General features: G+C 40.4%; 1 protein-coding gene across 2 annotated transcripts in view; it reads left to right on the forward strand.

The window, feature by feature from the left end:
* The first annotated feature begins 424 nt into the window (after positions 1 to 424).
* Positions 425 to 22,301, forward strand: part of ACSS3 (acyl-CoA synthetase short chain family member 3) — a 92,465-nt gene continuing 70,588 nt past the window's right edge. For both annotated transcript variants that reach the window (XM_087765582.1, XM_087765583.1), the window contains exons 1-3: positions 425 to 964; positions 8,277 to 8,421; positions 18,834 to 19,022. In XM_087765582.1, coding sequence (XP_087621708.1) covers positions 648 to 964; positions 8,277 to 8,421; positions 18,834 to 19,022 — 651 coding nt within the window. In that variant the 5' untranslated portion in view covers positions 425 to 647. The remainder of the gene's footprint in view (positions 965 to 8,276; positions 8,422 to 18,833; positions 19,023 to 22,301) is intronic.

Raw genomic sequence — 22,301 nt, forward strand, 5'->3', positions numbered from 1 at the left:
AAACATTACCACTGAAACTCAGGAAGGGTTTCTAAATATATGACAAGATGTCCAAAACAAAAGCTCCGCTACAGATGATGGAGGTCTTCTGGAAAACAGAACGGTACGAACGGGACGCCTCCTGTTATCGCAGGGAAGTTTTCTCAAAGCAAGGATGTCGTACTTGAGGAGTATTGTGGCTACATGTCATGCAAATCATTACGTTAAAAATCATCTCAGATTCTCGGGTTCCCCTTTCTCAGTCTCCCCCCGCCGTCGGTCGCAGCCAAGCGCCGACAGGGGCGGGCGCCCCGACATAGCGCCCGCCCCGGCCCTGCGGCGGCTCCGCGGGGCGCAGCAGCGGCCGCCTGCCGCCCGCCCCCGCTTGAGGCGGCCCCGGTCACGGCTGAGGCGACGCTCGCCGCCTTCCTCTGAGTCGCTTCCGCGCCCCCCCCGACTCCTGGCCGCTGCAGAGCGAAGTCGGCGTCCGGGGGCAGCGCCGGAGCGCGGGGCGGGGGCGGTTCAGCCCGCCACGGGGGCGGCCTCGCCGTGCCCCGCTGGCCCCGGGGAGCCCTCGCCGCCGCCGCCGCTCCGTCTTGTGCCGTGCGAGGGCTTTTTCGAGCCTTAGCGAAGCCCGTGCGGCTCCTCTCCCTTGAAGGCCGCGGAAAATGGGTTTCCTGGGCAGGCTGGCGGCGCTACCAAAACTTGTTGCGGGGGCGGCGGCGGGCCGGGGCGGCGGCGGTGGCTGGTGGCGGCCGGGGCGACCCTGCGCGGGGAGCCCGCTCCGGGGCTGGGCCGCCGCTGCCCGCCGCCCGCCGCCCGGCGGCCGCGCCGCCTCCTCCCGGGCGCTGGGCGAGTACGAGGAAGTTTTCAGGTCCTCCGTGGCGGAGCCCGAGAAAGTTTGGGGAGCAGCCGCCGAGCAGATCCAGTGGTACAAGCCCTGGGCCCGGGCTCTGGAGAGCGGCCGCCCCGGCAGCGCCTCCTGGTGAGTCTGCCTGTGACCGCTCGGGGCGATGGAGGGGCCGGGGTGGGGGCTGGAGCCGGGGCCGGGCCCGGGCCCGGGCCCGGGCCCGGGAGGGCGCAGCTCGGCTGTAACGGGGCGGGCTGCCTGCCGGGGGCCTGGGGCTGTGCTGGGCGTGGGGGTCGTGTGGTCACCGCCGAACTCCCCCAGCGCGTATTTGGGGTGGTCAGCACGCCGGCGCTGATGAAGGAGGTGGCTGCAGAGCATGGGGGAGTTTAATAATTACACTTGGTTAAGGTTAACGATTAAAAGCAGCATGGATGAATGTGTTGGGGCGAGAGGGGAGTTAGCATGCACTGTGACAGCTGTGACATGCCCGTGTGTGGGTGTGATGTCTGGGTGACACGCCTGAAGCTCCCCCATCCCAGCCCCTTTTGGGCCTGGCTTGGAAACAGGCAGCTGCGAGCAGGAGAAACGGGGCATCCGGTGCCAGGGGAAGCACCTGTGTGAAAACACAGAAGCGGCAGCTTTCAGAGGTGTTTAATCGTAGAAGCTATCTAAGTAGGTCATAATTTAAAGGATGTGGTTAAGGTAATGTTTGGCAAAAGCATTGGCATTGTAATATATATATCCATGTGATGAATGGCAAACTGCCCAAACATAGAATGTGATACCCTTCTTATAAATTACCGGATAGGATTTTCAGTACTTTCTCAAAGGCGGTTTACCTGTTAAAATTTTGTGTTGACCACCATTGCCTCTTATTCAATAAGTTTACATCATGCTCTTTGATCTTTTCTCAAGGAGAAGCTGATGTAGGATAAAAAAGGCAACGCAGGATGAGGGTCATCTTTGGTACTGTCGTGGTTTAACCCCAGCCGGCAACTAAGCACCACACAGCCGCTTGCTCACTCCCCCCCGGTGGGATGGGGGAGAGAATCAGAAGAGTAAAAGTGAGAAAACTCATGGGTTGAGATAAAGACAGTTTAATGGGTAAAGCAAAAGCTGTGTGCGCAAGCAAAGCAAAACAAGGAGTTCATTCACTACTTCCCACCGGCAGGCAGGTGTTCAGCCATCTCCAGGAGAGCAGGGCTCCATCACGCGTAACGGCTACTTGGGAAGATGAATGCCATCACTCCAAATGTCCCCCCCTTCCTTCTTCTTCCCCCAGCTTATATACTAAGCATGACGTCATATGGTATGGAATAGCCCTTTGGCCAGTCTGGGTCAGCTGTCCTGGCTGTGCTCCCTCCCAGCTTCTTGTGCACCTGGCAGAGCAGGGGAAGCTGAAAAGTCCTTGACTAGTGTAAATTCTACTCAGCAAGACTGAAAACATCAGTGTGTTATCAACCTTGATGTTATTTGCCATTTTTATATTTTTCTGTTTGATTTTAATTTAAAAATACTAATAATACTAATAATTCTTGAAATATAATTAAAAATGTTAATCACTCTCAAATCTGCCTGAATGAAGACATACAGAACCAGCAGAGTGGGGCTTGCTTTCTTATTGGCGTCTGATGTTACTGCTTGGCACCTCTAGTAGTGTAAATTGTTTATATGTCTTAAGCTGAATGTTAAACAGTGCCCAGCCAGGATAAATCTCTTTAAGTCAGCAGGACTATATAACAATCAGAAGTCCTAAAATGGATGGATAGGGAGACCTGTGGTCCACTGACCTTGATTTCTAGGTTATGGCACCATTCACAAAGGCAAGTAGGATTGTCTGCGTAATTAAAGACCAGTAAAGATCACTGGCTCTGGCATTCCTGAACAGAATAATGAAGTCAGTACAACGGTTACTTTTTAAGAACTAAGGAATGAGAATATAACACACACTAGTGATCATGGTTTTGCTATCAGATTCTGTCAAAAAAATGTGGTTTGATTTGTTGAGAATGATAAGCTTGCTTGCTGGAAGTAACATGGTTAGGTCTTTGTAAAGCATTGTGACTTCTCAGACGGAAGTTATTTGGTCTTACAGCAGGGATAAAGTTTCATGAGCTGAAGTCAGACTTATCTTCCAGGGGTCTTTTCTGGCCTCACATGCATCTTTCTCCCTCTGTGGATGCAGATTGCCACAGACTGAAATTATCTCATTAATGTGGGCAAATAGCTGAAGGGAGGGTGCGAAGAGCCAGGCTCTTTTCCGTGTAGCCTAGTGACAGGACAGGAGGCAATGGACACAAACTGAAACACAGGAGGTTCTCTCTGGACATCAGGAAACACTTTTTTAGAGGGTGACTGAGCACTGGCACAGAATTGGTTGTGGACTCTGTTCTTGGAGATATTCAAAAGCCATCTGGACATGGTCCTGGTCTACTGTCTCCAGGTGGACCTGCTTGAGCAGGGAGATTGGACCAGGTGCCCTCCAGAGGTCCTTTCCAGCATCAACCAGTCTGTGATTCCGTGGGATTACGCAAAGATGCAAGTCTCTGAAGACTCAACATCAGGTCATGATTATTGTTTGGTTGTCAGGTATCTGTTGCTCTGCTGTGGATAATAAAACATTAAGCGATTCAAATTTGTGTAATCCTCTTTAGTGTCTTAACGTGCAACATGCAATTTTATTTCTTTTTTTATTTAAGTTCACCTTAAGTGATAACAGGCTGTATGTGATACTAGCATAGTACTCTAATGCCTCTGAAGTCCCAGATGGTTACCAGCATTCAGTGTGCTCGGCAGGATAACAGATAGATAAGTTCTTTGAGGAAAAGACTGAATATAAGAGAGAGAGAGGGCATACAAAAGGCTCTTTCAGAGGACATGCTGAAGAGAAAACAAAGAGGATGGAACAGCACTGAGGAAGAGGCCAGGCTTCCAAGAAAAACATGGCTTGCTGGTCTAACAGGGTAAAGATGTAGTTCTGGTTTGGAGGTTTACCTAGGAAGCAGTTTATGGAGACCTTACAAATAGTATTAAGAAGTTCATGTATGTTCTTCTTGAGCTAGAATTTATCTCCTGTTGCAGAGACATATTATTAGGTCAATTAATATATATCCATTTATTTTCAGTATCTTTGGTTTTAGTTGCCAAATGTGAGACTTACGGAAACAGATACTTTTCATGTATTTTCTGGTCTCATTTACTTCAGTTGAAGAAGTTGAAGGAGGCAGTTAATGTATTTAAAATGTAGCTGTAAGGCAAATGCCAATTCATTTTCTCTAAATACTTTAAGAGCATGAAAGAAACGTGCAGCATGCCGTAGTGGGTTTTCTTTAGCCTTTTCCGTTGGAAACACTGGTGTTATGTCAGTGGGTTGCAAAATGATTTCCGAAAGATAAGTGATCAGTGTCACCATCCCCTGGCTGTTTTGTTGAAGCAGTAATTGCAGGTACTATTGACTGTTCCGACCTGCATTGGTGGCTGGTACGGCACAAAACATCATCTGGTTTTACCCACATCAAAAATAATGAAAAGAGCAAAAAAGCATGAGTGGCCAAGAAAAGGATGAAGGAATTGGAATTGTTTGGTGTAGAAGCCAAGAAGGAGATCTAAGTTTTAAAACACGTAAAATTTGGCTACAGAGAATTTGGCTACAAAGCTGAAGGAAAAACTGTTCTCTGAGTTGGCTTTGAAGAGTTCAAAACTAGAAGTCTTAAATTGCAACAACAGAGGTGTAGATTTTTAGATGTTAGAAAGAAAAATCTTTATAATGCTAAAGGTAGTGAAACACTTGAACAGGTTATTTTGGGATCTTGGGGAATCCCAGTTAGAAAGGTTAAGGAAGTATTTCTTTAGGAATGATAGAAACAGTTTTTCCTAACGCAAGCAGTCAGAGGGCAATTTTGCAAGTTATGTTTTTTCTCGGATTCGAAGACATAAGTGCAATATAAAATCACCTTTGAACTTTAGGAATGTTGCACAGATTGCTATTCAGATGTTGCTTACACACTTAAAAAAATGTGCCTGGATCAATTAACATAATAGCATCTCAAAATATCTAATATTGTTGGGGTTTTGTCTAACACTTTATTCAGCTTCTGTTCTCACTTCATCTAGAAAAAATGAAAAAAAAAAAAATCCAGTTGATTCCTGGGAACCTGTCTTGGAGAAGTATATGTACCCCGCATGCCATAAAAGGATTTTAGCAATACGCTTTTTTTACAGTTATGGTGCAAAATAATTTTAATGTATTTTTTCTTTTGCATATATGCCAGCTTTATTCAGAACCTTTACTTTCTTTCTTTTTTTATACTTAATTATCTTTCCTTCTGAGCCATTGAATGAAGACTAAAAAGTGTCTCTGAATGCAGCTACTTTGATTCTTAAGATAGCAGATAGTGTTGGAAATTAAAGCATAACTTCGGAATATTTGAGTGAAGTGAATGAAGACATAATTATGTGTTGCCTTCTTCACTACTGTGCTTGTTTCATTCCTAGCAAGTAGGCTGTTGTCACATCCAAACAAATACTGAATGCAGTAAAAAAAAATTTCCAGGCCGTAGGTGGTAGATGTTACGCTGTATGTAACAGGAGTTCCGCTATGGAAGACCTAACTAACTGACTTGCCAAGAGTAAAACATGAACAGAAGATCAGTGCTTTCGTGCCCTCTTCTACTCCTACCCCTAAAAGGTTAATAGGGTAGTCATTTTAAAGTATGGTTCAAGAGGTAAGTGCATGTGCTTGAGATTCCTGTTTGTGAAACTACAGAAACTCTGTGAGACCTCAGGGCTGGGGTGAGACGGGAGGTGCTGAGCCTCGAAGAGGCTTCGTGACTGAGTCACGAAGAGGCAGTAATTCCTAGGTGACGGCTGTAGGCAGCTTTAAAGAGGCTCAAGGGGGTCCTAATGTGGGTAACCATTCTCAAAGTATTAAAAAGATGCCTTATTAGATCTAAGTTATGCATAACGTGGATTATCAAAGGCTGCTGCTTTCATAGATGTATGGGAAAAAAGACTTATCAAAAGGATAGGTAGATATTGCCAGAATATTGGTTTAAAATGTTGCTGTGAAGGAAGCTGTTTTGATATTATAACCAGTTTTAAATTCTGCTGTGATTTTTGACAGGAAGAACCCTGTCATCTTTTTTGTCCACCATAGCACCAGTGGACGGTAGGTGAGCTTTTCAAAGAGACTGCTGGTGAACTGAATCCAGTTTCTTTTAGGTATTAGAGTTGTTACTGGTGACTCTTTTTATTTGTTTTACTTTTCCTCTGCTCTGTTTGTTGAATGTTATTAATTTCTCAGCATTAGGAACACAGCCTAAAAAAAAGTTCTTCAGACGTGGATTCATTTGGTAAGCCGCATTGAGATAATTGTCTGGTTGGCAACAGATTAGCATTTTACAGTCCTGGTTATGATGGCAAGACTTACTGGCAGCTCTTACAAACATCCTGCAGATCTACCTCTGATCCTTCTGCAGTCTATTGGAATATTTTCTTTTTCATTGTAGAACTCTGTTTTAAATAGGAGCATCTCATTGACATCCTTATTCCAAGACTGGGTCCTGGTTTCATGCTGCTGTTTCTTTCCAACTAAAGCTTATTCAAGCAAATCAAAATTCCTCACGGGTATTCATCTCCTTAGGAATCACTGAATCAACAGAAGTTTGCAGCAGCACAAGGCAACTTTTTAAAGCCAGGCAGCTTTTATTTGTCAGCCGAAATGAAGTGTTTGAGCATGTACTTGGGTGACAGTAGAGAAGCAAAAATCTTGCAGTTGTGGTCATGGTAGGGGCATCTCTGCTTCTCTGATCCCGTAAGAGCCTCCCTTCTTCTGAACGGGATAGCAAAGCTCTCATCACACTGTCTAGGTAGTCTTGGTTTTTGTTTCAGTCACATCTTTTTCACATAGTTGTTCACAAGTGATTGTTAAAAATTTATGTGGCAGTGTTGATGTTGCCATGTATCTTTAGAAGAATCCAAGCTCTGGTACTTGCTGATGTTTTGACCGTTTATAAGTGGTTACGCATAGTAGCCCAGGTACCGTGCTCTCTTGTTCCCTTGTTCACGTCATCCTACAGTGATTTGATATAAAAATCAATGTATGACCTGAATCCTACACAACTTTTATGACAGTAATACAGAGTTTCTCTGTATTACATGAAACAGCTCCCAATCCTTTATTGTTCATACAGTTCTTTTATGGGAAGGGATTTGTAGTACAGAATGTTTTTGTTACTTTCCTGGTCCCCCACTTTCTCCTTATTAATGGCATTGTAAAGGAGTCACAATAAAAGATTGCTGCATCCTAAGCATCCTAACTGCTTTTGGTTTAATTGCCATTCTTTGACAATAAAGACTATCCTATGTCATCAGTGCGTATGAATATATGAATAATATATCAAATATCCTAATTTAGAGCAGTCCTTTACTAGACAGGAGAGGTAAAGAAGGAAGTACTCTTTTAACTAGTAGTGGGTTACTTTAGGCCATCTGTTTTTATTTCTAGTTACATTATAACAATATCACATTATCACAGTGAGTGTACCCATAGAACTTTTTGGAAACTCTCAAGTGAGTTTTTTCTGTGTGTTGCTCTTCTTTTTGCTGTAGAGAGATACATGCAATAGAAAAACAAACACAAAGAACATTATTTAGAGTGAACTTTAATTTTTAGATTCTGTGTCATCTTTCAGTTAATAGAGTCATCTTTGTATCTGGTGCATTCTATATTTTCTTACTTGAGGATTATACTGCACTTGAACTTTCTTTTTCTTTGTAAAATGACAATAAAAATTAAACCTGAGTTTGGAAAGTGTTTTTCTTTAATTGGAAGATGAGAGTTTTCTGTAAACGTCTGGCTGTTGAAGAGGCTATGACTCACGTTGCTTTACAGGGGATTTTGAGTCACTGATGTAAAACACGGTAATGTCAAATGCGTTATGAATGTTAGACAAATTTATAAGATTTTATAACTGTTGGGGTCAGTTTCATTAGATACAGATGCTTGTATGCTTAACTGTTATTGCCAAGAGATGAATATTTTGAGTCCTGAACCTGTTCTTCTTAAAAAAGATATGTGTGCATGCCAATACAAAGTAGTGTAATGACACATCTTCATAATGTCAGATTATTTTATGTGAATGTATGCTTTTTCTGTGAAAATTACTTGTGAAAATCAGAATGATTGATGCAAAGTAAGTTAAATCAAGACTAGGTTTAGTAGATTGTTAAGTCAATTAAAGTACAGTACTTCCACTATTTTCACTAATACGCTTATTTAGCTTTTTGTGTAAATGGTTATAGATTAAAAAATTACTTCCTGAACTGAGTGTAATGTTTCATGAGCTATATTTTAATTTAATGCTCTCATTCCTTAAAATGAAATGCAAAACAATAGTCTTACTAATTCAGGAGGCTGGCTGTTACATACTTCCAACTTCTTTTTTAGGTTTGTAGGTGGAGAGCTGAATATCTGTTACAATGCTGTAGATCGTCATGTTGAGAATGGACGAGGAGACCAAGTTGCCATTATTTATGACAGTCCTGTAACAAATACCAAAGAGAAAATAACATATAAGGAACTTCTTGAACAGGTATGTTTGAGAATAACCTTGTTACAGAAAATAGGCAGTAAATATTGCACAGTAGATAGACACTAGAGAGAGAGAAATGGTCTACCTTGCTAGTGTATTCTTTTTGCTGTGCTCAGTATTGATTTATAAGCTTCAATACCTGTACCCAATTATACTGCAGCTAAGAGCTTTTGATCTTCCTCTAGTTCTTCTTTTTCTTCTGCAGTTTAGTATTTTTTTCCCTGGTTGGTTAAATTTTGAACTTTTCTCTATTGGATTTATTTTCTTTCTCCCCCCAAGAGTTCTTATTTTGTATTTAAAAGGTAAAGCAAAGTATTAGTCAAGTCACTTGACAGTTGCTATGATGAACAAAAATACAGTTCCAGTAGAAATGAAGATGCGTACCTTGGCTATTGCTGCACATAACTGAGTGTAAAATCAAATGAAATTTGACAGGGAAGAGTTCTAAAGAGAGCTGCATCACCTGCGCTGCTGTAGGCTGTACTGCGGGTGCTGGTGGCCCCACACGTTTTCTGTCTGGAAAGTCTGTGGACTTCAACTTCCCTGTCGGCTGAGGTGGCCTACCCCCAGCCGGGGTCGTGAATACCCAGTTCTGCATCAGCCCATTCAGATTTGCTCAGCGCCTGACCGTGGGTTGTTGACACCATGGGTGTTTGCAGTCTGCCCCATTCAAGGTTCTCTGCTCTCACAGCCATCAGCTAGTGGTTTGCCCTCACGCTGCTCCTCTGTTTAGCTGGCTTTTTTCTTCTAGTTGTATGTAGCAGTTGCCCTTAACACTGAGTGCAAAGAAATGTTGGAGTCGGACTCATATTCTTCCTTAATGTATTTCAATGTGTGAGATGCATTACAGTGAATGGAACACACTCAATCTTCTTCAGATATGCACCTAGTGTCCGGAGTAATGTGAACCTGCGGTTTAAAATGTGAAACGAGGTTCACAATACAGTGATTCAGTTTGTGAGGGTTTTTCACTGTTGCAGGAAAAGAGAAGTCATACAGCTACAAAAAATGATAAACCTGTACTGCACTCTGCCTTTTAAGGAAAATACAGAAAACATTTACTCCTCACCAGTTTTGTGTTGATTTACCAAGTCCAAAAAAAGAGCTTAGAAGTTAGCACGCAGTATGCTGGAGCTAGAACTAATGGCAGTGTTTTAAGAAATCAGGAGACTTTAAGAGGGCTCAGTTTCTTATCTAATTTTATTTATTCTTTTGTAGATATATATTTTATATAAATAATATATATATAAAATTATAATTTTATATATACAATTTTATGTATCATGTGCCATATATAAATACAATACATATACAATATATATACAAAATATATATGTATATATGAAATCAATTTATACATACATATACATATGAAAATTCATACTTGTTTTATTTTAATGAAGTAATACAACATTTTAATGTAAATTGTCTTAAGTGGACTCTCCCTGTAGAAATTTACTCTGAAAAGCACTTGAAAAGTAGCCTTTGTTTTGCTTTTTAAGCTTGATGTTGGTATTACGTTTCCTAAGTTTGTACATCTGCATTCTCTATAAACGTATTAAATGTTTTAGGATATGGCAGATTTGTGCAGAATGAGAAGGTTTTCCTAGTTGACATGCACATCCTTTCCTCCACATTTCCTCTTACAGCAGCATTACCAAACTGAATGGAAGAACTGGTTTAAGTTCTCTAGGGGTATCAGAACTCATTCAGAAGTTCATTATAATCTTGCTGGTAGCTGAGTCCTGTCTAAATACTGTTTTTGAATTCTTCACAGTTTGCTCTTCTTAATCAAAAGGGAATATAAGTGAAAGGTAGGATTTGAGATTATTATCTTGTCTGTTGAAGCTGTCTAGTCCATTCTGTGGAATAAATTTAACTTGGTTTACCTGGTAACTATTGGACACCTGATAACAAAGGTGTTCACAAAGAGATTTGCTGAAAATGGGAAAGACATGGGCTGGTGTATTTTGTGTCATAGATCTTGCAGAGTCTAGAAGAGAGTTTGAGAAAAGGCCTACCAAACCACTGTGGAGCGTGGGTGATGATGATTGGCTCACAGCCCTCAGTCACTGCTTGCCACTGTGTTCTCAGTCTGCTCAGTGTAAGCCAAAATACTATATCCTGTTGTTTTGAAATAGACTTTCAGTCCTCTGCATATTTCATTATAGATCAGTATGAGTGCAGATCAGACATATGACGGAAGTTGGTGAACCTCCTGGTGGGGAAGGAAGCATTTTGCCTTCTTTCCTGAGTTCCTTTCCCAATTTAAAATAGCCTGACAGTGTGTATCTGTGTGCAGACTGTTGTGTGGACTGTCGACGTCCAACGAATGTTTAGTAGCCTGTCTGGGCAGTAAGCTGATAGTGTAATGAAGATGTCTTTTTTAGAGAGGCTGCCTGTTCAAAATGTCTCTACAAGAGATCAGCACTTGAAGTGGTGGGATTCTTACTGGCTTTTGATAATAAAAGTGGAGCTTATAGATGGATTCACCAGAAGTTACGTAGGATAACTGTGGGTCACAGGATGGGAAGATGCAGAGTTTTGTAGCAGGATGGATCATTTGTTCCAGGATCAAACTCATGGTAGGAATGAAAAAAATGACACAGGTGCTTGGCTGGAGATAAGGCTCTTTAGGGAGGGTGGGATAGCTTGAGCTATGTACTCGGGCAGCCTGTTGTTTTCAAATTATCCCTATGCTTTTTACTTGTTGAGCTGCTGTTCAGATCTAAGAGCTACAGTGATGCTGCAATTTTGAAGTTAAGCACCACTAATCTGGAAATTGAGAGAAATGTTGGAAGCTTGTGGATGTTTAGTGCCCAACCTGTGGGAAACTTTTTTTTTTTTTCTTGGCAGAACTGGAATAGAAGGATTGCAGGACAATTTCAGCAATTCTTTATTGATGTAAATAATGGCAAGATCAGTTTGTGGTGATATTCTGTGCAACTATACTGTCTTCACACTTGGAAAGTCTTGAGAATTACAGTTAGTTAAAGTGAAGTTGTACGTAGTGCATACAGTTGCATTTTAATTGTGTTAATTATATCTGTTGTTACAGGTGAAATCTTCCAAAAGTAGAGAGGAGGAATTTGGCAAATTTAAAACATAACAGTCTTCCAGAATGTACTGCTTTGACTTTTTTTTTACTGATGCCTGTTATAGGCCTTTAAATGAGGATTACAGTGTTGGACTGAAGCCAATGAAATGGAGATGTAGGTGAAAGTTTTGAGTATGCCTTGGGAGATTTTCTAATTCCAGTAGTGAGATGGCAGGAAAAGGTAAGGGAGACACAAATTCTGTTAGAAATATTACTGAATCTGTGTAGTATTAGGGAAATATAAAGATACCCAGAAGAGATAAGGAGCAATGGCTTCTGTTCATTTAAAACCAAATTTTCTGATTGTGTTGGAAAATACTACCATTTTCAAGTTAAGGCAAAGGTGGTTAGGTAGGTGAAGAACCCCTTGTGTTTACGTCATTGGGTGTATTCTCTAGAATGCCTCACTTGCTAAAAAGAAATCTTAGGAATTTGAGAGTCGTTTGCAGTTGTTGATGCTTGACAGATCATATACACAAAAGCAGTATGCTTTCTCTCTGTGATTCTTTTCAGTAACAATGCACAGTTAACATGTTGTTGAATTCAGTGCTGTTATAAATAATTTCTGAGTGCAGTAACGTGATGGGATTAGTAAAACCAATGCTCCCCCAATCCTCTGACAGCATTGAATGTTACAAAAATGTGCATGAGAAAGAAGGGCTTCAGGTTATCAACAATGGGCTAGGATCTAATTTCTTCTGTAGGAAGGTTTTTTCCATAATTACCCACCCTAAAAGCATCTTCTTCCAAAATAAGCTGTATTGGCCATTGTCAGTTTGGATTAATGTGTGTATCTGTCTTGCTCTGCTCATATCTCCTGTATATGACTGAGGAATCACCCAGATTGTTTTGTTTCTAGTAGTCTTCCTCATTCTTCATGCTTTGCTCCATCTTCTTCCTTTGCCTTCTGCCTTGAAACATGACCGATTCCTTCTTAGCTAGGAGGCTAAGCTTAGACTTTAATTTCAAGCTATTTTTTCTCAGAGTTGCTTTAGAGTCAAAACTAGAATACAGACAGAAAATCCTGCTGAGACTGACAACTCAACTTTTTATCCTCTTTGTCTGGTAAAGCAACATTATCTTGACAAAACTATGTATTAGACTTCTTTAATTCTGGTTTTCCTTATCTTATTTAAATCTCAAATGCCATTTTTCAGTGCATGTTCTAGAAAGATTTAACTGCGATGTCACTGGGGTAGCTCTTCAAAAATATCAATATTAGTATTCTTCAAAGGATGAGACTAATCAGGAATTTACAAAGAGTGGTGTCTTGGGTTTTTCACATTCCACACAAAAGACTTCCAAATGACACTGTAAAAGACTGAAGAAGCATCTGGAACTTGATCTCCCCTGACTGAAGATAGTTATACTGCAGCACGTCAACGTCAGCTTTGCCTACAGTAATGTATAATTTGGTGCAGCTTGGGCAGATGAGTGAAGCAAAGCCATGCTGAATTAACTGCTGAGGCTCCTGACATTTCCACTATATGTAGTTTGTGAGTTTTACTTTGGTCTAGGTTTAGTTTCATCCTTTGAACCGAATGTCCCACAGCTCACTTTAAAGCCATCTGAACCTAGCTATCCCACAAATCTTTGCTTCCTTGACTTGTGGATTCCTTTAGGAAGTGCCGTGCTCACCCTTTATCTGTCTCACTGCTGCTTGATTTCTCTCCCCACTCTGAATGGATGTTGTCCAAATAATGGCCTTTTAGGGGAACGTAGGTGCTGTAGGAGTTGTGCAGAACATGGGCTATCCTTCACAAGTACCAGAAATTCCTTCTGAGGCAAATGGTTGTCTGGAACCCATCTCTTCTGCGGAGTGAATGCCGTGGCATCACTTCTGATCAAACGTTAAATCCATGCCAAGCTGATAAGTATTACAGAATCCCCCTCTTATCCCAGTCTTATCTCCTTGGAGACACACAGTCCACAGCTGATCTCCCAAACCAGGAATGAAAATGGTCCTTCCCAAAAATCCTCAGCTTCCTCTCAATCCAAAGAACTTTTTGGCATCTGAAAGAAGGAAGGAGAAATTACTGCAACTAACCATAATCCCAGCAGCTGTCTGGCTCTATGAGAAAGAAATAGAAATAATCCTGCTTTTTCTTGTTATTTGTGGAAGAGTGTACCAGCACCACTACCACCACTGAGTAGGTCCTTTATACACTGCATTTGATACAGTGCACCTGGGATGTTGTGCAGAAGCCTAGGGGGGCTGTGTTATCAAGACATGCCATGTCCACAGCTTATGCAGTTGCCAGGACTGTGCCTGGCACGCAGGCAGAGCTGGGACAGGGCAAGTGGTCTCTGATGGAGCTTGTTGCTCCACGGAGCTTCCCTCACAGCTCACGGCACCCAGGGAACCATCTCTCAAGGTGTAGCAGCTCTCACAGTCAATCCAGAGACTTACTCCACCTTTCCACAGCTCTGTGGAAGTGCCCTAATTCTACCAGCACCTCTGCCCCACACCAGTGCCCTAATTCTACCAGCAACCTCCTAAACACAGTCCCACCCTCAATACATGTACAGGAAAGGAGTATGCACACTTACTCAGGCAGGCATCTGGACCACTGGCTTACAGTTCCCATTGCCTGCCGTGGCAGAGAGTGGGCCAAGGGGATGTTCCTGCATGTTGTCTCGCGGGGGTCCTCTGGAGGTTGCAGGCACGCAGCCTTGTGCAGCACCATTGTCGTGCTTTTCCCTAGACTGCTGATCCTGGGACCGCTGATCCTGGGACCAAGGGCGTGAAAGTCCTTGAATGTCTGTGGATGTCCTTGAATGTCTGTGGATGAGCAGTGGGCTTGGCGGAGTGCTCTCCCCTCCCCTGAAGATCTGTTCAAGATCTCTGTGGTAGGGGCGCATGCACCATGGCACCTCTGAAGCATGGTTTTGCCACCTCTTCAAGAAGATGGTCTTCATCTATTTGAAATGAATGCAGCACCACTTGTCAGTGCTCTCCCACTTGGCAGCAGGCTTGACATTAGCAACAGCGTGGTGCAACTGCTGGAGAAGTTTTTGCAGCAGTAGGTAAAGGAGAAAACAATAATTAAGAAGAGTAATAGAAGAGTGAAGAGGCTGATCCAGGGGCAGGGGAAAGCAGCAAGGAGTACTTTAGTCTTGGAAAAATGACACAGTGGAGAAGCTGAAGAGCATAAGACGACTTGCTGCCTTTGGTTTAGAGGAATGCATATGTGACATGGCTCTTTTTACACCATGAGATGCACTTCAGGATGTTTCAGGAGCTCTCAGTATTTGAAGAAACTTTTTGTGTTTAGCTTGCATTGAGGGACTCGACACTGGTGAGACCCAGTCATTGTTCAACCCAGGAAGGTTTGAAATTCCTCCTTTGAGCATTTGGAGTGCAATTTCTGCTTTAGTATCTTCTAAGAAGAATTCTTTTGACATGGACCAAAACTGCTTTTTGTAACTACTGGGGACAGCCAGGTGATTTGCTTCAGAACTGCAGTACTTCTCCAAACCTGAACTGCTAATACAGGTGTAGTATTTGTTTGGTGGCTGGGTAAAAATAAAGCCATGCTCACTGGGGGCTTGCATTTGATAGAAGTGTAATTTAAGCCCAGATCTTCAAAGCTGAAAGCCTGCTTGAGTTTCTTATTATATCACTTGGTCTCAAGTGATTTTATTACTGAAGTGTCAAATATATTAAAGTGATAGAGCAATCTTAAACTTGAAGAAAAGCGGGGAAATAGCATGCTGGTAGGAAAATAGCAACTGTAAAATCTTGAGTGATAAAGTACGCTGTCTTAATGTAAACCATAAATGACAACACACTGTAACAAAGTGGAAGGTTTCATGGCTTTTAACAGTTTAATGAAATGTCACTACTCACTCTTCCCCCTCCTTTTTAGAAAGAGTGATTGCTTGAATGTTTCAGGGTTTCCACATCAATCTTAAAGGCCATGTATACCTGCTGTATGATGTTCCCTAGTCTTCCAAATAGGTGCAGATAGAGACAGTGTTTTATTATATATTATGTAGTCCAAGTGCTCCCTGGCTGTCAGAAGGATGAGGGAAAGGGCACAAGGAAAACCACAGATACCCATATATTGTATTGGCTTATTGTCTTCGGTGACATTAAACTCTCTAGGGTGGGGAGGTTAAGTGCAGGCAAGTGATTCCTGGTTTTGCATGGAAGACTTGTGGTTCCTGTCTGCAGCATGTTACGTATATTCTGCTTTAAGTACAATTTACCCATGATAGTTTTCAATAAAAATGACTTAAGTACATGCAGATCTCTTCACTGTCTCCCTCCTACAGCCAGGTGCCAAAGTTATATAGCTTGTATACAGGCACTGAGAGTCTTCTATTACAAAATTACTGATTATGATCTTTAAATGATGCCTTTTTCCTTTAGCAGGCAAACATTGCCTTTTTCATCATCATTAATAACTGTAAAATAATAATAATGAATAATAATACTCATCCATTGTGTTTAACTACTTACTGCCTACTATCCACACTTACACCGAATATAAAATTACTCATTAAATATTTTTTTCATTGCCTCTGGCCTTTTTGTCAACACTCCGCTTGAGAGTCTCACAAGCAACAACGATAAGGATTAGTTTTCTCAATTCTTTGAGATAAGGTGATATTAGTTCTGTGTTACAATGAGTTTGCAGATTTTAATGTTTTCACAGTAGGAAGTATAGAAAAGGAATTTACCTTTGGAAGTAGAGTTGTTATCCTTACTTACAATTACTTTCACCAATCCTATCTAGAAATGACTGTAAATGCCGGTGGTATGGCAATAAATTCTAGTTGTGTACATCTCCAGGCCTTGTTGATTTTTGTAGGGTTTTGATAACGTATGTCAGTTTCGTAGAGTATTGATAGGTATTAATAGGTCTAGAATTAAAGATATTTTCTTTTGATACTCAGTAACATTTAATATAAGAGGTCTGTTACAAATAAATCATATACATACCTTAGTTTGTGTGAGTTTTCAGCTTGGTATGGTGATGACTTTGCCTTATAAACATATTCTCTCTTGTGGCTGAAAGTAACAGCAGGGATTTATGCAGTGTTTATAAAAATTGGAAGCTATGCTGTTATCTTCTGATGCAAGCATGCATGCTTAGGGCTTCTATGTTTCCATTTTCTTAAATCCTCAGGCAGAAGTGTAGAAATATGCATAGTCTGATTGTGGATGAGCTGTGTATTTAATGCAAACATGGGTCAGATGCATCTGGAGCTTCTGGATGTTACTGTCTCAGGTTGCTGAAAGTCTGAACATGTGTTCCCACTGAAGAGAGCAGCAGTGAGTAATGCTATATTATCCTCTTCAGTACATGTATCAGATAGGCTTCTAGGATTGGATGTATTTGCCCCAAGTTTTCTTGAATATGACCATAAAAGAAAGAGCCTAATGCCTACAAATCTGGAAAAGTAACTGGTGCTAGAATTTGAAATATTGAACTGGAATAAGGTAACTCTTTAAAGAGAAAACTCAAATATGATGAATAATATAAATGAAAGTAAAACATTTCAAAGAAAATCTATCCTTCTGAGTAGCTCATCCTTGAAAAACAGGGTCCTTTCCTCCTGTCCTGCTTGCACAATGTGTATTATTGGCCCAGACTGCTCCCATTGCTTGCATTATTTGCTAGGTCACTGAAAACGTCTCTTACTGCTTCAGAAGCTTGGATATTTTCTGTTCTCCATAGGTAACATCCCCCTGCTGCTCTAAGGAGTTTGTCTCCCTTTTCCTTTCTCTCCTGTCTGATAGTAACTGAAGAAAAGAGTCTTTCATGAGACTAAATTTTACTTGAGACCTTATCTATGTGATATAATGAATAAATAAGGAATAATGCTGTAAAGGTAAGATGCAAACAATCCATATATGAGTCGATTCATGTCACACTGATAGTGAAAGAAATTAAATGTTTAAACTTCTTATGTTTATTGTAGTATTTTCTAGTAAATGGCAACCTCTTAAAGAAGAGTTTTACTGCTGTAGGTAAGAAGAGTTCCCCTGTAAGACAGAGCAACTCCTTTGTTCTGAACTTAGATTTATATGTCTTCAGATATCCCAAGAACTTCCTAGAGAATTTAACCTTTTGGTCTTATCACTAATGCAACACTATTGCAAGCAAAACTGTTCTTATTACGTCTGACTGGCGTGTAACCATGCTTAAGGAGTATTCCAGTTTACGACTTCCTGGGATGGTTCTACTTCCACCCTGTTTCCTATTAGCTTATTAGTCTACTTTGTTTCTACTTTTGTGCACAGTTACATGCGGTTTTACCTCTGCTACTTATACACCTCTACAGACTGACGTCTAATTGAAAAATTTAAAGGCAGTGAGCAGGTTTAGATACCGAGTGTTACACAGCCGTCAGCCTCAGGAATTCGAGAGACCTCTGACAGCTGTGTTCATTCAATTGCTCTTGGGGAATTAGTAATTTCCTTTTCCTTCAGAAGATGCCACATTTCCATGCTGCAACAAGCAGGTCGGGACAAGTGCAGAGTGCTTGTCACGGGCTCCCATGCCCATTCTAACAGAACTAACTATGTGGTAAATTGTCCGTCCTGGTGTACTAATGAAATATTCAATACTAGTTTTGTGACAGAATACTATACACTGTCGAGGTAATAAATTTTTTTCTCATGGTGATACAGATGGCTGACATTGCTGCTGATATGTCATGTTTCTTGAGTTCCAGTGCTTTGCTGTCATGCACAGTCTGTCTTCAGGCTTCTTCACACCAAAAATGAAAATCTGAAAGTGAGAGGAAAAATGATGTCTTAAGTCTAAACGTATTTCTCTGAAATTGTATTTACATTTGGTTCAGGGGATAAGATTTCTTGTCTCGGGTTCTGATAAGTTTACAATGCTGTAGTAAAGAAAATATTACTAGATATTGATTTGTGTCTCAGACTTAGCTGGTTAGGACAGAATTTGCGTTATGAAATGCCCTGTTTACATGCATTATTAAAAGCTAAAATTGAGAAATATAAGCAGTTATCTGGATAAAAGAAAGAATGATTAGAGTGTCATTTAAAATTTTGCAAAACATAGCTATTGATTTTTTTGCTCTAATATGTAAAATAATTATCTTCAGTCCATTCTCATTTAAAAAAAAAAAAAGAGATGTATTACAGTGTTTTTTGCAAAAAGAAAATTGTCCTACATTTATTGAACCTGGATTGCATCGTTCAGCTACTTTCTGTATCATACTGGCTTGTCTCCTTAATGTACTGTGTCTGTTGATTGTGTGAAAGTTGTTTTTTATAGGGCAACAGCAGATCTGGAAAAACTTTTAATATGTTGTGAATGTTTTGTCAGTACAGGTCTCCAAGTTAGCTGATGTCATGGTCAGACATGGTGTGAAGAAAGGAGATCGTGTGGTCATCTACATGCCCATGATTCCACAAACAGTGTACTGTATGCTGGCTTGTGCAAGAATAGGAGCCATCCATAGCCTGATTTTTGGTGGATTTGCATCTAAAGAGCTTTCTGTTCGTATCGACCATGCAAAGGTAATACGTATTTGGAACAACAGACACCATTGCATTAGTAATTCATATAAATCAATGTCAAGCCCCCTTTTTTTCCAGAGAAGATAACATTTCGCTTTGTGTGGCACGCAGACTCAATTTGTTTATAATACCTAACACTGAAATTTGAACAAAGTACTACATCTGTGCTGAGAGTGATGATTTTATAGCAGACATTGAGGTACAAATTCTGACCTCTTTTAAAAAAAGCATGGGTTTAATACACTGCTGTCTGTTTAGAGCATACTTTCTTCTCCCATTTGTCAATCTTTGTCTACAAAGCATCACCTTAAAATTGGCTTTTCACTCAGCGTTTTCCTCAAGTGTATGAGGAAAATGCTGCCAACCTTAAATGACTTCATTGGTTTACTTCATGTTTATACATAATAGGTAGTATGTTTTTCAGCTATATAGCTACTTCATCTAATTTGTACATGAATCAAGGCAGCTAGGGAACCAGTTGTCTTAAGTAAGTGACTCTGCAGAGAACATAATTAATAGAGGTGAATGCTGTAAAGGCTTCCACGTTCAGCACAAGTTGAACTTGTTTATGAAACATTATGTAAGCCTTTGTAAGTGAAAATGCAAATAGTACTTTAATAACCTACTTAGTAGCTTATACGTGCATATTAGTAGCTTGTGTATGCATTAGTTTCAAACCAGCTAACAACGTTTGTACTGGAAGTTTCTGTTCTTGTTTTCTACCAGTGAACAAGACAAAAGTCTTTGTCATCTTGATCAGTCACCCGTATCATTCCGACCGTCTGTGTTAGCCATCTATCACTGAATCATGTTGGTTAGGTGTATAAGCCAAAACATTATGCAGGGTAAAGTCCACAGGATTTCTGGAATTTTTACTTAGATTTTTGTGTACAGAAGTGCTTTTCAGATCCCCAAGGCTTGAATTTTATGAATATTTGTAAATAGAAAGTTGAATGTATTCCTCCTCCTCCCTCTTGATGTTTTAACAAAGTGGAAGTTAATAAAACAGTTGAAATGGTTTGTGGGAAGACTAACGACAGCTCCATAGTTTTCCGTGTCTTTCTTCCTGCTCCCTCACTATTTCAACAAGCTGTAAAAATTAATTTTGACTCATAGAAGCTTTTGATTAGGGAAAAATAATGTAGAAGAAAAAACGATAGACTTTTAAAATGGAAGTTGCTACAATATGAATCATCTAGCATGTTTACTTTTAGAGTATTTTGCAAATATTAACTAATTAATCCCAATGGACTTTCTCTGAGGAGCAAAGGGAGACAGCACAGTAACCATAATCCTTGCTTCGTGCATTAAAAAGAAAACGGAGAAAGTTTAAGTGATTTACCCAAGGTCACATAGCAAGTCTTTTGAAGGGTTAGCTATAGAATTACTAGCTGCAGGCCATGGTTTAAATCCTAATTTACATTGCCTTTTTTTTTTTTCTTTAAACGGCACATCTAAATATTTTGGATGATTTTTGGTCCATCTGATGTGTAATGAAAGTGTAAGTAAAGAGGAGAGGCACATCCTCAATCTAAATTTCAAAACATGCCCCAATTTTGCAATACTGTAATGCTTTCTTGATAAGTGAGTTGCACACTACTGAGATTATCTTTAAGATATGTATATAAGTAGCTGCAATAGATGGTATTCTGCTGAACTCAGAAGTTAATTGAAGCAGTCTCAAAAAACCCTAACCTTTCTGTTAGGCTTTTATGTGAATTGGTTTAGATACTGCAGTACAGGACCTAATGTCGGTAAGATTCATTAGAAGGAGTTAAAGATGTGGAGTGAAAAGCTGGCTGTGAGATGCTCTTGTGAAAGAAAGGTCAAACTTCACATTTTATTAGAAGATCTAAGTGAAAGAAATAACAAGCACTTTCTGGTGACTATGAAAAGGTACATATACTTTACCAGCTTACCTTAATTTATCTTGAATTTTAAATAGGTCTGGGAATGCTGCAAAGTCCTGCAGTTGATAATTTTTACTCTTGTCAGGTATCGGCAGTTACAGACATTCTGTGGTGAATTGTGATGAAGTGATACAGAGCGTGAGAACAGGCATTTCTTGTCATCTTTCTTTTCACCTGAATCTGGGAATATATAGTTTGCAATACGGAAACAACAGATATTTTTGAAGGACATTAACTATATTTTGAGAAATTAACATGACATCTGTTTAAGCACTTTATCGTAGTAAACTAGGAAAACTCAGAAGGATACTGAAGAACAATGTGCTTATATGCCTGTTTGATAGGGTAGTTGCTATGCCTTCAACAACCAAATTTTCTCATGTTTTTTGAATCACAATAATTATACAGCAATTCCAGAGGGCTTTTTAGATTTTATTAAGTCCAAACCCTGCAAAATAAAATGCAAGTTTTTCAGACGTGATTTTTGAAAATGCTTCACTAAATCAGTATTATGATTTGCAAGTGAACGACAGTTCTTTGAAATACAAAATGTATGAGACACCCAAGTTATTAAAAACTATCTGTTACTATCTTCCATTCCAGAAATACTGTATTCCTCACTTATTTACAGTTGACACATTTGGAGATTTTAATAAGGTTTCCTTGAAAAAATGAGCTAATATTTTGTAATGGTGTATTCTGAATAAGACTTAGTTCCTGTGCACAGGTATGGCTATGAATGGTTACCCTACTTCTCATTATAAGATGATCCAACCTTTTGAGTGATTAGGCAGCAAGCTCAGCTGCTGATACAGAAGATGCACAATTGCCTTATAATAGTTGCAGTCCTGTCTTGTCTTGTCTTGATTTATTTCTGGAATATGTATTGTAGATTAGAAGGCAGTAACTTGCTTTTTTTTAACTACTTGTATGGTATGATTCAGGTCTCTTTCTGTAGAGCACTGTATAGTAACTGGCAGAACTAAATGTGCATGGCAATCTGTCACGGATCATCTAACCACAAAGCCAGAGCAGTACCAGCAGGTGCAGCAGAACTATATAATGACTGCATAAGCACTGGATTTCTTTAAAATGCATGTCACTTTTTTTAAGGAGGAGGGGGGCACAACAAAAGTGCAGTGAGTTTGAGCATAGGCTTGTGATCAGATGTGTGGCTGTGGCACAAAGAGAAAAGAGCTTTGTGTGTTGAATAGTGAGGGCCTGAGTGCTGGATCTCTCTGTAAGCCTCTTCATGACACTCCTGACGTTTTGTGTCCCAAAGGTAGTCGGTTTTCAGTTTGGGCTTTTTGCAGCTTTAGTAGTTGGCCCAATAAAATGTATTTGTTGCTTTTTCTAAACTTTGCCTTGT

Source organism: Nipponia nippon, unplaced genomic scaffold (genome assembly GCF_047370975.1).
Source record: "Nipponia nippon isolate SJK-2023a ecotype South Korea unplaced genomic scaffold, ASM4737097v1 scaffold_3, whole genome shotgun sequence".
Taxonomy (NCBI): Eukaryota; Metazoa; Chordata; class Aves; order Pelecaniformes; family Threskiornithidae; genus Nipponia; species Nipponia nippon.